The sequence below is a fragment of the Salvia splendens genome, chromosome 13, assembly GCF_004379255.2.
Source record: "Salvia splendens isolate huo1 chromosome 13, SspV2, whole genome shotgun sequence".
NCBI lineage: Eukaryota > Viridiplantae > Streptophyta > Magnoliopsida > Lamiales > Lamiaceae > Salvia > Salvia splendens.
In genome coordinates, this window is record NC_056044.1 from 33,745,249 (window position 1) to 33,762,496 (window position 17,248).

Consider the following 17,248-nt stretch of genomic DNA (forward strand, 5'->3'; position numbering starts at 1 on the left):
GTCCAATCTCAAAATGTGAAGTAAATTGGGCACATTCTTGATTATAATTTGATGCAAATAACTAATTTCATGGTAATTAATTATACTACTAGTACTTTAGAGAGAAACAACATTGTTAAATGGAAGAAATGAAATTAACATTTATCCATTAACATGGCTAACCAGAAATTGAGTCACCACACATACTTAAAAGAATTGGCATTAATTTATATACGAATTGAATGAGGAAGCAATTAGTGCCAATTGTTGTTCCATACTCCACCATATATCTTACCACAGTTGTTTAAACCTCCCTTATTTCTTCTTCTCTACATCTTTTTTTACAGTATGGAGTAAGCTCTAATCACCTCCACAATGGGTGCTCGACACAACGGACATTTCCCTCCTCCGTGCACCAGCTCGTTTGCACATTTCGAGCACGTGCACATATGCCCGCATCTATGCACAGAGACAGAAATATAAGCCAAAACCAAAGAGAACCAGTAACTGTCTTGAGTTAACGAAGATCGTGTATTTGATAACCACCATACCTGTACAGTAGGGCGTCAATATGGTTATCGCAGCATACGCAGCAGGTGCCCTTTCTCACGTTGCCCCATCTTGACCCGTCGTCTGATGTCTCAGCAGCCCCTGCATTTACAGAAAAAGATGTGCTTGGTGAGTCAGTGACAATTAGCGGGCAGAAGTTGTATTCTACGGCTTAGCAGCACGAGTGCAGACCTTGTCCACCAGGTGATCGATTGAGAGCAGCGGAAACTTCCTGTCTGACCGAGCGTTGGAGTTCCAGTTGCATATCCATGCAAGCTTCCAACATCCTCTGCATGTGATTCATTCCTTGCTGGAGTTTGGCAACATCAGCGCGTAGATCATTCATCATCTCCCATTCCTGCTGGAAGTTGGAAGAATCGAGTGTGTCAGAGGAGTTAAAAGACAAGTTCTGAACGATGAAAGTTGTAACACGAGGGGGTGAGGGTGGATAACATACAAGCTCTGAACGATGAGCACTATGACGAGACCATCCGGAATGGTGCAATTCCTGGTGCCAAAGAGGTTGTGGTGGTGGCGCTGGAGGAGTCGGTAAAACTAGCGAAGGTCTAGCAGTAGCATCACGTGGATCTTCATTCGGCTCGTCATTCTGTTGGTCCTCGTCCCTCTCAGGTGATGGAGGAAGGGGCAAGTTCTGGTGGAGATCCCAATCAATAGGAGCCCCTCCTCGCCTTTCCACATATGACTGAATCAACTGATCGAGGCTCTCACGGAAACCACTACGAAGAAGATTGGAAACACTCCTCCTACAAGAAGTTACAGAAAGTGCGTTTAAAAAAGAGTAAATTAGATAACGAGAAGATCAAGACTCATACAATACGAGATTATAACCTGCTCAGTAGTTCCCTGAGTTCCATGCTGTACACATTATCATCATCTGGAGGGTGGAACCTGGTAACTCTCCTAGAAGGAACTGATCGTCGCATTCTTGGAGGGTCTGAAGGCCCTTCCGACCAATTGTCCACGGCCTCTCGTGAGCCATCATCAGGCCAAACCTCATGGCTTTGTGGTAAATGACGCTGTCCTCCATCTTGGACCACTGCTTCTTCAGATGGCCAGTCGGATGCAGGATTTTGCTGCACATCTCGTCCTATGCCATCTGAAGCACCATACATACGTCCAGTAGAGTCATTCTGTGCAGATTGTTGTACGCTTGTTCTCTCATCTCCAGCGACCTGACCTTCTCTATTCCTTCCTTGATCAGGTGCAACATGTTGAATTGTAATTTGAAAAGCTGGACTCCGATCCATATTCCCCATTCGATCTGAAAATTGAGCACCAATTTCCTGATTTCCATGTGGCACTTCGTGTGAAGTATTTGTATTACTCTGATCGTTTCTAGAATCAATGTTGCCACTGTTAGGCGAAGTCTCTGGATGGCTGCTTACTTGCCCACGAACTATACTTTCCAATCTGGAACGGAACCCTTCCCTAAATGGAAACAACATCAAATCAAAATCACGAACTTCAATTATGCAATTAGAATGATGAACCCATGCCAACATTAACATCACTACCGGAAAAATATTAAAACATGCTTACTAGAGTAAACATTAAGAAGCAAAAATGAGATCTAATTCCCAGTTCAATAGACTTTCTTAGCCAGATAGATTCTTAAAGAAATTCTATGGCCTCCAAAAAAAATAAGATCATTTCTAAACGGAAATATTTTCCTCAACTTCGGTGGGGAATACAGTAACTGAAATCACTAGCTAGCTCAAACACTATTCTCTTAGCTGCAGTTATATTTAAGATTCTGGAATCACCTCTGATTGAGTTGCAGTTTTCAGGATCTGAACACTAGAGGAAACAATTTGGGTAAACTGTAAGCTATGTTAATCATATATATTGATTTGTAAATATCTTAGCAGCAATCTAAAATGTCATGCAACAAAGAATGCATTCAATCGATTCCACAAATGAATTTTGACTTTTGAAAGAGGAGAAGCTGCCGGTCTATTGCTTAGCTTAATCAAAACATTTAACCATAAGATGACAATCTCAAACAAGTACTATCAACAAATTATTCTACAAGAATAGGAATTGAGTATCTGTGAAACTTCTTGAACAAAATAACCAAGAACATGAGATTGAACTGACTAAATGGTACAGTATATCATAAGCAACTCAGACTGCGATTAAACACAAAAACGGCAAAAGGTGAAAGAAAGGGAAGGAAAGCCAAAAATCAAAATTAAATTGTGTACGTAAAATATATTGCTCGTGAATATAGCATACCTCATTCCAGAGACCGTATTTCGCTGTCTTAATTGATTCAACTCACCAGCCGCCACTGAAGGTGGTCTCTCTTCCTCAGCAGGCCTCTCGTTTCTCAAGAATCGGCCTCTAAGAAGTGACTGAAATTTTAAAATGTCCTTCAGAGTAGTCTTTTAGTGGCACAGGATAAACAAGTTTGTACGAACAACAGGGCGGCATTAAGATACTAACACACTAGTTTAAAATGCCCAGAATGGCAGATCAAGATATAAGTATATAACCATTCCGAAAAGGCCTTCCCACCATAGAAAATCATGAAACGGGAGTTGTTTATCAATACAAAGACAATATCACAGCTAATCCAGCATAAACTATCATGATTTTGAAACTTCATAAGATCAGCAATGTAAACTGTCACCCAATGATGAAGTGTTCTCCTATGCAGGCATAGCTTACCCAAGTTAACCATAGATTAAAGTATAAATACTATTTGTATAAAAGAACCTGAATACGATTGCGGTGAGCAAAATCAGATACAGCGCGATGTTCAAGCAAACCCTGAAGTTCCCGCTGCCTTTCCCTTTCAACCCTCACAAGCAGATCAAGCACAGCTTGCCGTCCTCTTAACCTCAAAAGATCCCTGCGTATATGCTCTGGCTGACTTTCTTCATGGTTAGCAGCAGACACTTCACGAGCACCATCACTTTGGTTTCCAGTCCTAGTTTCCCGATCCCGTTCTTCCCTCCGTCCACTGCGTGACCCTCTTTGCTGACTTGTCATTTGCATCCACTCCCTCACAATCCTAACCCTCTCACGCTCTGTTTCTCCAAGCCATTCAGCTCTTGGAATATCATTCCGCTGTATAAGATTGGAGGAAGTATCACTGATACCACTCTCCATCCATCCACGAACAATATGCCTCACTCTTTCCCTTTCAACTTCTCCAAGGTCAGGTGATTGCTCACGACTAGAACTGTCATGGTCTCTATTCTCATTCTGAGGGCCCAACTGATCATGCGTCCAGGTAGCATAATCATTCTCACTCTCAGTAGCATCAACCAGACTACCCTGATTCTCACCCTCCCTGCCTTCTTCAGTATTTATAGACGCATTGGTGTTAGAATCGACACTCCTCTGCTGCCTCAGCCTCTCTCTTACTCTCCCCCGAGTACGGTCCAGCACATGCTCATCCTCCAACTCCCGCCACATCTGCAAGATAGATGAGGCTCGGGTGCTGAGCGTTTCCACATTCCCCTGATGCCTCGAAGTCGGAGACTCTGTCTCCCTCAGGAACGACGAGTCAAGCATTGACACCGTATGCAAGCCGGCAAGCGCCATCAGCTCTGACTCGCGGTTCCTCCTCTCCATCGTGGTCATCATCTCCTGCGCCTGCCTGGCAGCCCACCTGCTCAAAATCCTAGAGTGACGCCTCCTGGCAGCAGAAGATTCCGCCAGGTCATCCCCATCAAGATCCGACCTCCTCCTCCTCCTGATGAGCTGTTCCCCTTCATCATCCTCTTCCTCAGTAGTAGTTGTTCGGGGAGTGCTACAGGAAGCAAAGGACATGTACTCATCATAATGCCCATTCATAAGCTCCTCCAAACCCCTCTCGAATTCCGAACGAGTATCGTTCTCTGTGCTCTCAGGTTTCTGCTGCAGCTGCTGACGAACATCATCCATCCTTCACTCACCCTAAAAAAGCTACCTTTCCTAACTCAATTCGCCCAAACAGAAAGCCCTAAAACTCAAATATTAACCACAGAAAGCCCTAAACCACATTCACACAAAAACCCAATTTCCACAAACAGGGAACAAACCAAACCCTAGACCCAACAATCCATGCTTGGCATCACAATTTCTCATCGAATAGTACTCAATCAACCCCTCCAAACCACTGAGCCGACTCATTTTACCACCTGATCAAACAATAATTTACGAATATCACCATTTCCAGCTAACACCGCCGCTCAATTATAAAATCAGGATCAAATTAAGATCCAATAAACGAAATCAATTAAAATTGGCAATTGAGCAGCAAGCATATTGAAATTCAGCAATCGATTTGATGAAGGAAACGTACCACTGAAGCTATATCTCTTCGATTGCAGTGTGGCAATAGGCAAAGATTAAAAAACCCAACTTTTCCCGTGATAATTATCAGTGTGCGAATATAATACTAATATATAAATACATGCAGTAATTGTACGTATAACTTTCACTGTATGAGTGTGTGTGTGTGTGTGTGTTAATGGATAGCGGTAGAGAGAGAAAGGAAAGCAACTGTAAGAAAAAATCAAATGAGAGAGAGAGAGGAGAAGATGAAGAAAGGACCATGGAAATTTATAAGGAGCGAAATGAAAGGGTTTTCTGTTTTCTGTTTCTCTATAATTTTTCATTATATTTTTTTAATTTAGTAATTTTATATTGCTACATTAAATTATAATTTAGCTACAACATGTCATCGAAAATAGTAAACATAATTTGTATATTTATTTAATTTATTGACATAATATTTTTAAAAATATGTGTATTTCAATATTAGAAAGCCTTTAGTACTTTATGGGTATTTTTAAGGAAAATCTACTAAAATTGAGAAAATGAAGTTAATAAAACAAATTTCAAAATTTCGAACTAAATATAATTAGCTTAGTTTATTAATATTGAAGAAAGTGAGTCAATACCATTGATGAATATGAAATAAGGAAGTGTTCTAACTCTAATATTATTAATTGTGACTGTATTTAATATTATTTCACAATAAAATTACTAGTACTACTAATCATTAATACTGTGTAGTTACTAAACTGCCCTTCTTTGATTGAATTAAAGCCAATACGTCTATCAAAGAATTTTTTCATATAAAACAAAAGGTGATTGGTCAAAAGCAAATGAACAAATAATATAGTGCTTTCCAACAACCACAGCAATAAATATATTTCATACATATGTGTATAAATAATTACAGGATTGTAGATAAATAGATGTAGGTGTAATTATGTGATTGGTTGGTCTACGAGGTTGCAATATTGCGCCGTATTATGATTTTAATAAGTATTACTCTAATAAATCATCACCAATTCATATGCTTTGTGTAGGGGTAAATTAGTAAATTGCGTTGAGCATACAATTAGTTTACTAAATTGAATATCAAGTCCAAATACTAGGATTTGGTAAAAACATAATTCATTCTAACATATCAAGTAAATCCTAATAAATTGATAATAATAACATTGCAATATTTTTATTTAGTCAAAAAATATAACGTGTTTCTATTTTAAAATAGCCGAGCCACTATGACTTTGTAACAACTATGTTGTTTGTGCTTAAGTAAGGTCAATACTCAATTGAAAAGAAAACAAAAAATAATTATCATTTGTGGTTTATATTGAATTTTCTTTACAATTTGATTCAGCAAAAATAAATTTGATTTTACAATTACCGTTGCTAGTGAAAGTGACATCGCCCAGTGGCGGATTCAGGATCTTTAAACGGAAGGGGCAAAATAAAATTTATCGGAAGTCAACGGAAGAGGAGAGGCAACGTTGGAAGCTATCGAAGGGGGGGGGGGGACAATGAAAAAATCACGTCCGGATCAATGGTAGAGGATAGCCGGGGAGCCCCCCCCCCCCCCCCCCCCCCCCAAAATCCGTCTCTAACATTGCCAAACGACATGTGACAGTGATGAAGGATGAGGTGATGGCACAGAATGGTGGTGGACTGGTGGTGGTGGTAGTAGAAATAGCGAGAGAAGAAGGATATGAGGAAGTCCAACTCCAACTCCAAGTATTTGAATGGAGAATAGAAATTTCTCAAATCTACAAAATCAGTCTAGGTTGAGGATAAAAACGTACAACCCATCTCGCCCTCTGTGGGGCAAGGCTTGGGCCACACTCTATGCATAAATGGTGACTCAACTCGATCCTACGCTAGGCCAACATATATCAAGACAGATTGACATGTTTTTTTTCTAACGGTAATACTAAAATCTTAAATTTAAGTACATAATTAAGTTGCAACAATCCCAAAATACACTCAAATTCTATTTTCTTGATGCTAGACAATAAACTCAATTCAAGTGTACTAATTTTTAGCCGAAAAGTACTAATTGATGATGATGTGAAATTAAGATATTTTTTGTGTTAGGATTATGATGGAAATAATAAAGAATAAGAAAATTGTATCCCAACTTCACATGTGGAATTGGCTAAAGAGAGAGTTGGAATGTAAATATTTGTTGGGATGCCCTTTTCTGATTTTGATACCTGCTCCCAAAAATGGGAATTTAGTCATAATTTTCTTTTTTTTTTTTAAAAAAACATCTGAATAAAGTATAATTACATAGAGCGATTTTTTCGTAGAAACATGGAGTACATATCAATTCCAAAAAACTAATATTCGCGAAATTAGAAAAAATGTTACTCCAGTTCGAACTATTTTAAAATAATTGAACTGGTGGGGTGAAGAATTAATATCTTGTAAAATCATTGGCATTCATTAAATAATTAAAATCCCAATCTAGTAAAACCAAATAATTGAACTCCGTATTATTTTCTCCTTTTGCATTTCACCTTCTAAGTCAACAAAGTATTAAAAAAAATGCAAATAGCAATTTATTAATCAATTAAATTCGATGATTTTATCCTTAAACACTTCTTATAGGCTAGTTATGGAGATAATATTTGCTTTAAATAGGTTTTCATAAATAAAAAATTGATTAATTATACACCATTTTCATGATATTAGTGGCATCAATCAATAATTGTTGACAAAAAATCAAATAATTGTTCCAAAACATAAACAAACAAAAACATTAGTGAATATGATTGGTCTAAAATGGAATCTAATTTATCTTCTGAAATTGTTTGCATAAAGAAATAGAAGTCCCTTTAGTGATTTACACTCCTACCCTAGGTCTAGGAGAAATATATGCATTTTCCCTTTTGGGAGTTATATAAATACTTTCACAAAATTAATGACATAAATACATAGAAATGTTATGATATATACATTATGTGAGCATTAACTGAGAGCATTGATCTCGTTTTGAGCACATTAGTCTTATTTGTGTTGTTTTATATATTTATTTTGATTCTATTATATAAATTATTATTAACGTAATTAATTTTACAAATCACATAAAATTAAAACAAAATGTATCATTCATCAATTCATTTAAAAAAAATTGGACTGCTAATGCACACATAAGGTGAGAGCATCCGCAGCGGTGGCGGTTGGCGCCACCGCCGTCCGTGCCAGCGGCAAGGCGAAGAACCGCCGCCGCTGCAACCGCGCCGCTGGCACGGCGCTGCTCGATGTATCGAGCACGTCCGTGCCAGCGGACGCACACGTGTCACTCTCCCATTCGCCAACGGCATAGCCGTTGGTTTTCAAACAATTTTTTATTTTTTTTTAAAAAAAAATCGGTTTTTTATTAAAAAAACCGATAAAAAATAAAAAAAAAAATTTCACTTCCCCAAAAAATTATATCCGTTTATAACCGTTTTTCCCCACTTTTTAATTTTTTTTTTATTTTTTTTACCCCAAAAATACACACTTTCATCTATAAATACCCCCAATTTCACTCCCAAAAATTCACACTTTCACTACACAATTCTCATCATCATTCTCTCATCTCCATTCTCATCTTCAATCTCTCATATCCATTTTCATCTTCCTCTCACACCCTACAACACCACTATGTCCGGTAACGACGACAACCTAAGCGGCTCTCACGGTTGGAACCCCGAATGGTTCGGTTCGCAACCGTTTCCTAGTCCGGAAACGGAATATTCGGCCCCTCCTCTCACCCAAGATTCGGGCGTTCCGAGTGGCTACCGGCCATACCCAATCGACGATCAAGGTGCCTCCGATGGGCGCTACGGGTGGACACCGGAGCCTAGGCCTCGCGCCCCTTCCCAAATGCCGAATCCTCCATCTCGCGCCGGTGTCCGCACACCGTACTCACCGGCGGAGATGGAAAGATTGTTCAAGGCGTACTTGGAAATCTCCGAAGATGCGGTGGTTGGAACGAACCAATCCGGCGATCACTTTTAGTGGCGCGTCTCTAGCCGGTACAATGCACACCGGCCGCCGGGAACGATCGAGCGCAACGAGAGTATGGTGCACAACTGCATCGGCCGAGCCAACGAAGAAATTGGCAAGTTCAACGGCTATTTCATCCAGGAGTCCCGGAATGCCGGGAGCGGCCAAAGCGAGGTCGACATCATCACCGCCTCGCTGAGCACCTACCAATCCATGAACGGTAAGTCGTTCAAATATCTTAACGTTTGGCAGGAGACGCGGACGCACCCGAAGTATAAGGGAGGCATAACATCCTCCTCTAGCGGCTCCTCCAAACGCTCACGGTCGGTAGCACTATCCGACTTCTGCTCGGAAGAAGTGGCTAGCCAACTCGCCGGAGCTAACTTGGGTAGCCCCGATGCCGGACCAAGCGGTTCCCGACGCCGACCGCAAGGTAGGAAGAAGGCGGCGGCCGAACGACGTCGCGCCGCGACTCCATCTGCCCCTGCTCCCGAACCCGCACCCTATGTTCCACCTCCACCCCCGAACAACTCGTTGTGGGCCCTTTTGGCCCAACTCAATATGGCCGATAGGTCAACTATGACCCCCACGCAACTTCAAACGCACGAGTCCATGATATTGGGTCTCCAAAAACAATTGGGGTTGGTGCCGCCGGATGCGTAGTCTTCCTCGGGTTATATTAGCCAATAATTATGTAATTTTTAATTTTTAGGAGTTTAATTATGTAATTTTTAATTTTTAGTATTTTAATTATGTAATTTTTAATTTTTAGGATTTTAATTATGTCTTTTTATTTTATTTGTAATTTGTAATTTTTATTGTGGTTTTTTTAATGAATTTTAGTATTATGAAAATGTTGTTGTGTAATTGAATTTTATATTAATTGTGCTCGTCCTTGCGGAAGAGCACAGTTGTGGGTGTTGTGCTCTTGCCAGAGAGCAGGCATGAATAGTACCGCCCGGGCCCACAACCGTGCCGCTGGCAAGAGCACGGTTGTGGATGCTCTGAAACATTCAACCATCATTTTGTTGAACAATTTGACAATCCATTGTTGAAATGCATGTGAAGCCATACTCTATTACATACCTGTATATTAAGTATAAATCAATAATCTATTAAAATGTAAAATGCAGTGAGGTGCATGTACATCAATGAGTAATAGTTACTCCTTTCTTTCTTTTTTCCAGAGAGGTTATTAGTTAAAAATTAAAGAATTCATTTATAGAACCGGTGGCAAAAGAAAACATTTTAACTCCATTTGGATGATATTTGATTTTTCATGGAGTAGCAGTTTATATGTCATTTCAACATCAAAAAAATCATAAATCTTAAAAGTTTAGGAGAAATTGCTACTGAATCAAATCAATATACCTAACTTATACCCAATAATATTTTTAATAAAACTATACAGTCATATTGTAACTTGACACACAAGATTATTACATATTTGTTACATATTCTTACCTTTATTTTACTGATTATGAATAAAGATTCTAACAATTAATTTTTATTCTCTCATTCTTCCCACCAAACTATGTCATATTATTTAATTCAACTTTACAATTCCTACCAAAGAATAAGAAACCATTTGTGCATGAACATAAGTTTGACATGTCATGTCCAAGAACCCTAGTTGAGTAATTTTATGTCTGTCTATTAGCATTGGGACAAATGCATTGGGATATAAAGTCTCTGCACCTATCCATGACGTTAGGTTAAAAAGATAATTATTTTCAATCTTCATCACATGTTCTTCCATAATCACACTATTGCATAAAACTATGCAAAACTCCATCACCAAGAAACAAACGATCTAATCTATCTTCACACATTTAGCTCTTGGAGACACTTGGTGCGGACCTACACCTAGTCTTTCGTTTGTCGAACATTGAACTCTTGCATGCGATTTTATGATTTCCTCGGATGGGACATGAAATCGGGATCTTAGGTTGTTGATAGGGTTTACGTTGACGAAACAAGGTTGGAAATCGAGGGAAGATCTTCAATGGGACCGTTTGTCGTGCAATTTGCAAAGATGTGGTTTAGCCGCGACCTTGTAGTATAGTAGCTCTTGAGTTGTGGCGAAAAGCATACTAGGGCATCATCAGCGAAGTAAGGAGAAGCATGTCTTGGCGTGCGCACACAGCAATGGAGGAGAGGCACGCGCAGAGATAGCATGCACCGCATGCCGTTTCACGCGACAGGTGTGGACTTTATTTCATTTCAAATTTTTATTCAATTAGTTGTATAAATAACCATAAAAAATCATATACAAAAATATAATACCCCTATAGTATAAGTTATTGGGGAAAAGTGAAAACAACACTTCTCTCTAAGACAAGAATTCAGGTTTAAATCTGAGTACTCTCAACAGTGTTGAGTGGAATGCAATTTTAATACTCATGGTTGTGAGCGTCAAGCGATGAAGGAAAATGAATGTAAGGCACACGAATAGTGTATGTGATAGTGCAGTTATAGTGCGTCCGATTGTTGATGTCCTTATAAAGACCGACATGCATGGCCATATTTTGTAGCACATGTTTGTGTTGCACTTCAATTGTTTGTTGCTCTGGTTCATGCCTATTTTATGTTTATGGTTTTTCTTTGGTGTCCATATTCATTTTGTTTGATCTCTAACAAAAGGAATCAGAAGCTTCTTGAATGTCACACCATATTATTAAGGAAACAAGCTTAATTGGTTCCTGGGTGGTAGATTGTCCCTAAGCAGACAGGATCGAATGCTGGCAGCCGCAGTGTGGGAGTTTCACCACTGTGGTGGCTCCTTGTGTGCTGGTTACCAGTGTAAGTTCCTCCCACCTAATGGGCCGCTGAGGTACCGTGTTTGAACCCCTCCATAGCGATGTCGGGCCGGGTTATGTGGGCGCCTGGGGTGAGCGAATCACCTTTTGTCCCTAAGGAAACAAGCTTAATTACGACGTGTGTCTGGATATAGGAATATGGTTTGCACGTACATATAGCTTAGTTGCATATTCTGTCTCCCAATTGATGATTAGTATATAGAACCCCATCTCGTGATGGTATCCTAAGATATTAGTATTTGAAAACGGCGACGTTTAGGATCCTTAAAATATATCTTAAATTGTATGAAGAGAGTCCATGTGTTGGCTCTCCATTGGTCACATGAAAAATGTGCTTGACATTAATAATCTTAAAATTACACTAAAGCATAAAATTTTAAAAAAAATAAAGGAAAAGCATTAAATCACTCATTTTCCTAGTTGAACTGAAAGATGTACTTACACCACAATAGAGATACTAAAATAGCTAGTGTTGAAGTAGAAAGCTTGTTTTTAGATCTCACCCGTCCCAAGCGGCTGTCGGGAAGTATCTCCGGAAGCCCAAGCTCGATAGTCCTTCACTAACTGCACATTGTTTAAACGAAGAGATTTTAGTTTACGGATAAGCAAAAAAGAAATCGGAATGCCAATCTTTAGCAGCACAAGAATACGTACCAAGCTGCTTCCAAGACGAGATCACACGTTATTTGGTGAAAGATCTATCAATTTTACTCCTATACAGGAATATTTCTAATAAACAGAATGGGATTTTAAATCTGAACTTGGCTTTCTATTAGTACTACTATTATTTAGCTTATATGCAGCGCCAGAGCATGAACTCGGAGGAAGGGATCCCTTTTTTACCCTTAAATGCTCAATAAGACTAAAACCAGCTATTTTTATAATACAAATACAATATCTATAAAACACCTGAGAAATAAAAATAATCACATTAGCAGACCTGTGACATAAATCGGGGAAGCATAGCCTTCAGTATCTGTCCTAGAACTTGGGAGCCAGTTGACTCAATGGATTGTGTTGGAATTGCACGAAATGCAAAAGGAATTTCAATGCTAACCTGCACAAGGCAGACGATGATCATCAAGCCATGTAAGAAAAGTTGCCTGTGTATGTAATAATTGATGAGTTCCACGGGCATAGTGTGAGTACCTCAATGACTGCATTGGAAGTCAACTTCTGAACCGGTGAATCACTTCTTGGGCTATCACAGGATATCTTATTCTCCATTGAAGCTGCATTGCCCATACCAAATCAGTGTCAAAGGACTCCTGAAAAGAATTATGTAGTGATATTCAGAATCGAAAGACGCAAATTCAGACAATCATGCCTTGTTTTTGAAAAATGAAAAAAAAAATTACACACCCTATAGTTCAAAAGGAAGAATAGGAAATATGAACCTCGGATCATTAATCATGTCATTCATGATTTAACAACACAATCATTGTTGAAGCTCTATTACTAATGACAGTGATATTCAACTAACGTAGAAAGGAGAATGATCAGTCAATCAGTGGATAACATAATGGAATAGCTTACTCGGGCATGAACATACTGCAACTGAATGGCTTTCTTGGTTATGTAACGTAATCTAGTGAGAAGGAAAAACTTAATAGACTATGAACCAGAACGAAAGACACAAAAACAAAGGAGCTGACACCGAACCGAAGTATGAGAAATCATTTTACAAAAGGCAGACGATGCAAAGAGCTCTCTTACTGCAAACTACACTGACTAGTTCATCTAAACAACGTAATTCTAGCATCTTCAGCATAATAAAGATCAGTACATTGTTAACACCGTAGTATGGAAAACACACATTAGACCGGAAACCACTCTTTTTTTATTTGTTACAACAAAAAACCCCAATCAGAAAATCCAGTCAACACCTAATATTTAGAAAGTTTCATAACAAAAAAATCAAGCTAGAAACAGTAAATATACATTTAAAAAATTACCGCACAATGTAAACGAAGATGCTAACCATCAAATTTGTCATTCTGAGCAACCACAATGGGCGAACCCTCAAGCTGCAAAATTAAAATATAAATTCAATTTAACTAACCCTAGCAGAAGCATACTCAACGAGAGAGGGCGAAGGCGATTCACTACCTTACAAGACAAGAGATTAATGGAGCAACCATCAGGCTGCTCCTCCACTCTCACCAGCAAAACAGGGCAAACTTCGAAGGCGAAAAACTTGAATCTATACACATAACACCTGAATGTATTGTCGTCCACTCGCTCTATCCGCTCCGCATCCAACACCGAGTACTGACTCGCCGGCAAGCTCATGTACTCAGCTGGAGCAAAAAAAAAATCAACAAACACAGTAAGTCTAAAACGAAATCGCACGAATTCAGGAAGAATGCATTACTGAGCGGGCGCTGGAGCTGGCGCACGGAGACGGATTCAGTTCTTCGCGCGATGAATCGAGCTTTGGGGCCGGAATCGGCGGAAATGCGACGCGCGGGCTTGGAGGAATCCTCCGGCGAGGAGGCGAGGTTGGAGAGTACGACGAGGTACGGAGGAATGGACCTCCTGGATGGGGATTTAGCGTTTCTGAAGTGGAATTGGATGGGATTTGGGGTGAGCGACGCCATTTTTCGAAGAAATCGGCGGATTCGGAATGCTTTGGTGTGAGAGTTTTGGTAGTGTGAGTGGATAGCTAGATGTGGTGTAGGATAAGTCCACGAGTGCGATAAAAGTGCAGAGCGTGACGTCCCGGCGTAGGTTAGCTGGGACCTGGATGTATGAGGCTAAAACTTGCCGGGCCCCCCTACCACATACGTCCTGATACGTTTAATATTTAATTATTTAGTTACAGTTAAGTAATATAGAAATTGTATATATTTTCCATATCTGATTATTAATATTATAAATAGGGTTATTGTTATTCTTTTCGATAATTGAATATATGAATTTAAGTTTCTTTCTATTTTATTTTACGCACTTAGGTTTAAGTTTTTCTTTTGTTCTAATCCCTTTTTCTAGTTCAAAATCATCTGCTACATTTTACAAAACAGATTCAAACCAAATCTAACCACATTCTCCAATAAGTTACTATGAAGAAAAAAAAATCTCATCTATACTCTTCATTTCATCTTAATTTTCTCTTTGAACACCAACGTTGTCTGCACTCTCACTGTCACTCCTAGCAATGACAATGCAGCAGCAACACTTCCTTCCATTTCCTCCGTGCCCATCGTTCATCATCTCAAACGCCCACAAAACAAGCCCGCATGATCAATGGGACGCGATGCATGCCGACTCTCATAGATATGCGAAACCTTTCTTCAAGATGCGGTGTGCCTTTCTCACTAGAAGTGTACTCTTAACTTTGTGTTGCATACGGTTACATCTGCATCACAGTCCCAACCATCCTCTTGATTTCCTACAAAATCGAGCAGCCACAGTCCCAACGCGTATCAAAGCCACCTCAAAACACCAAGCTCTTCAAGAAAAACGATCTTGAGATCATATCATTCGAGAGAAATTAAAGACTTAAGCCGGGGTAGTCGAATCTAGGTAGCTGCAACCGGGAACTTTTCTGAGCCCTTTCTCACTCATCCTCTCCCTCAAATCAGACACATTCAACCATCTCTCAGCCTCTGCATAAATGTTGGACAGTAACACATAGTTCCCAGCGTTCTGAGGCTCGACCTGAAAGAGCCTCTTCGCGACCATCTCGCCCAATTCAACATCACCTTGACTCCTACACGCCCCCAGTAGGGCACCCCAAGCACCAGCATGGGACTCCATAGGCACAGACCGTATAAGCTCATAAGCTGCCTTCACCCTCCCCGATTTCCCAAGAAGGTTCACCATACACGCGTAGTGATCCGGAGACGGACTCATGGAGTACTTCTCAGTCATCAGGTCAAAAACACGGCACCCCTCATCAACAAGCCCGGCGTGGCTACACGTGGTCAGGATGACCGTGAATGCCACGTCGTCAGGCCTCACGCCCTCGTATATCATCCTGTGAAACAGGGCAACGGCCTCTGCACCACGCCCGTGGATGCAGAGGCCTTGGATCATTGAACAATACGAGACAAGATCGCGCCGCGGCATCTCCTCAAACAGCTTGGTCGCTCGCGCCATATCCCCGCATTTCGCGTTCATATCAACGAGAGCTGCAGCTACGTGAGGGCGCATCGTGTCATATGGCCCTTCGTGCATATAGGACTCGATCCATCTTGCTAGCTCGGACGATCCCAATTGGGCGCAAGCAGACATCAAACTCACTAGTATGAACTCATCCGGCTTCAAATTCCTATCCCGCATTTCGCCAAAAACCTTCACCGCCTCACCTGGCTTTCCGTTCTGCACGTACCCGGACATGATCGCGGACCACGACACTAAATCCTTGCTATCCATTTGATCAAACATAAACCTCGCAGCCGCCATATCTCCAGCCTTCGCATAACCACCGATCAAAGTAGTAAAAGAGACAGCATCTCTCGCAGGCATTTCATCAAACACCTTCCTCGCATTCACTAAATCCCCCAACTTCACTAACCCTTTAATCATCGCATTCCACGTAGCATCATTCTTCTTAGGCATTTCATCAAACATCTTCCCAGCAGCATCCATATCCCCACAATCCAAGCACCCCACCATCATCGCCGTCCAAGACACCTCATTCCTCACACACATTCCATCAAACACCTTCCACGCAGACTCAATCTCCCGACACTTGCCATAAAAATCAATCAAACTCGACCCCATGAACACATCCCCCTCCGTCCCACACCGCACCGCCGCCGCGTGGACAACCCGCCCCTCCCTCAGCGCCGACACGCTCGAGCAAGCCTTAATCAGCGAAGGGAAGGTGTACTTATCCGGAACCACATTCCCCCCTTTCCGCATCCTCCTAAACAGCGAGAAACATCCGCTGAGAGGCGCGTTCTCGCAGTGGATTTTAATCAGGATGTTCCAGAGATATATATTAGGGCTGATTACGGAGTTGAATGCGGCGGTGGGGTAGCGGACGTTGGCGGGCTGCGCGGCGGTGCAGATGGTGAGGAACTGGGCGATCAAGTAATGGTCTTGCTCGCAGCCTCTGCGGATGATGTGAGCGTGGACTTGATTGAGATCTCTGAGGGTTTTACAAGTTTTCAGGAGTGAAAGAATGGCGGGGGGAGAAAGGCGGAAGGGCATCGGAGAAGAAGATTGAAAAACGCCGCCACATTTGCTATGATTTTCTTTCCCGTTTCTTTTGAGTGTTTGTTCTTAAGTTAATGTTGCTATTTTCCATTTATCAAATGCTATTTTCCATTAATTCTAGTTGTGAATTTAAAAGAAAGTAAATTGAAAAACATAAACAAGGAGTAGTATTATGCTACTAGTATTTACTTTTTGTTTTGGAAAATATAGTAAAATATAGTGATTTTTTAAAATTTTAAAATATATGATACTTTTTGAAAAAAAAAATTTCGGGAATGATTTATTTATGTGAAAAATAAATGTGAGTAGTTATTTTTCTTGATTTTTTTATTTCCTTTTTTATGTATAGTCACAATCTAGCCTTAACCCTATTTTTTCAATTGTTACATTATTTTTTTTTCATTTTAGCTACTACAACACTTGTAAAAGCATCCGCAGCGGTGCATCCGTCCGTCCGT

The 17,248-nt window shown here is 40.4% G+C and overlaps 3 protein-coding genes across 7 annotated transcripts; all 3 read right to left on the minus strand.

The window, feature by feature from the left end:
• Positions 1-112: 112 nt before the first annotated feature.
• Positions 113-5,090, minus strand: LOC121762019. 3 transcript variants are annotated; one of them, XM_042157749.1, is made up of 8 exons: positions 4,844-5,089; positions 3,268-4,679; positions 2,785-2,903; positions 1,378-1,977; positions 986-1,292; positions 721-886; positions 531-630; positions 113-438 (listed from the first exon to the last, which is right to left on the minus strand). In XM_042157749.1, exons 2-8 carry the CDS (start codon positions 4,441-4,443, stop codon positions 321-323), a joined length of 2,586 nt encoding a protein of 861 aa, XP_042013683.1. In that variant the 5' UTR covers positions 4,444-4,679; positions 4,844-5,089; the 3' UTR covers positions 113-320. The 3 variants fall into 3 exon arrangements, with proteins under 3 accessions (XP_042013683.1, XP_042013682.1, XP_042013681.1); XM_042157748.1 differs by having other exon boundaries at positions 721-889; positions 4,844-5,087; XM_042157747.1 differs by having other exon boundaries at positions 721-1,292; positions 4,844-5,090.
• Positions 5,091-11,656: 6,566 nt separating this feature from the next.
• LOC121762455 (uncharacterized protein SYNPCC7002_A1590-like) lies at positions 11,657-14,311 on the minus strand. Of its 3 annotated transcripts, none has more exons than XR_006042216.1 (6): positions 13,999-14,309; positions 13,734-13,924; positions 13,606-13,651; positions 12,774-12,856; positions 12,128-12,681; positions 11,657-11,717 (listed from the first exon to the last, which is right to left on the minus strand). XR_006042216.1 is itself a non-coding variant. In XM_042158341.1 (6 exons), exons 1-6 carry the CDS (start codon positions 14,222-14,224, stop codon positions 12,117-12,119), a joined length of 735 nt encoding a protein of 244 aa, XP_042014275.1. In that variant the 5' UTR covers positions 14,225-14,311; the 3' UTR covers positions 11,879-12,116. The 3 variants fall into 3 exon arrangements, 1 of the variants encoding a protein (XP_042014275.1); XR_006042217.1 differs by lacking the exon at positions 11,657-11,717 and having other exon boundaries at positions 11,879-12,188; positions 12,279-12,681; XM_042158341.1 differs by lacking the exon at positions 11,657-11,717 and having other exon boundaries at positions 11,879-12,188; positions 12,565-12,681; positions 13,999-14,311.
• A 263-nt stretch (positions 14,312-14,574) lies between these two features.
• On the minus strand, positions 14,575-16,865 carry LOC121759956 (putative pentatricopeptide repeat-containing protein At5g37570). The gene has a single exon (XM_042155543.1). It carries the CDS (start codon positions 16,782-16,784, stop codon positions 15,126-15,128), a length of 1,659 nt encoding a protein of 552 aa, XP_042011477.1. The 5' UTR covers positions 16,785-16,865; the 3' UTR covers positions 14,575-15,125.
• Positions 16,866-17,248: the final 383 nt, after the last annotated feature.

Bases quoted from the DNA above. Each gene is read 5' to 3' on its own strand.
- LOC121762019 (XM_042157747.1), bottom strand. From the start codon at position 4,443: ATGGATGATGTTCGTCAGCAGCTGCAGCAGAAACCTGAGAGCACAGAG. The intron at 1,978-2,784 runs GTATGCTATATT...GTTTCCATTTAG, and splicing joins AATACGGTCTCTGGAATGAG to GGAAGGGTTCCGTTCCAGAT. The intron at 439-530 runs GTATGGTGGTTA...CTCTGTGCATAG, and splicing joins ATTGACGCCCTACTGTACAG to ATGCGGGCATATGTGCACGT.
- LOC121762455 (XM_042158341.1), bottom strand. From the start codon at position 14,224: ATGGCGTCGCTCACCCCAAATCCCATCCAATTCCACTTCAGAAACGCT. The intron at 13,652-13,733 runs GTAGTGAATCGC...TTAATTTTGCAG, and splicing joins TTAATCTCTTGTCTTGTAAG to CTTGAGGGTTCGCCCATTGT. The intron at 12,857-13,605 runs GTTAGCATCTTC...TGGGCAATGCAG, and splicing joins TCAGAATGACAAATTTGATG to CTTCAATGGAGAATAAGATA.
- LOC121759956 (XM_042155543.1), bottom strand. From the start codon at position 16,784: ATGCCCTTCCGCCTTTCTCCCCCCGCCATTCTTTCACTCCTGAAAACT.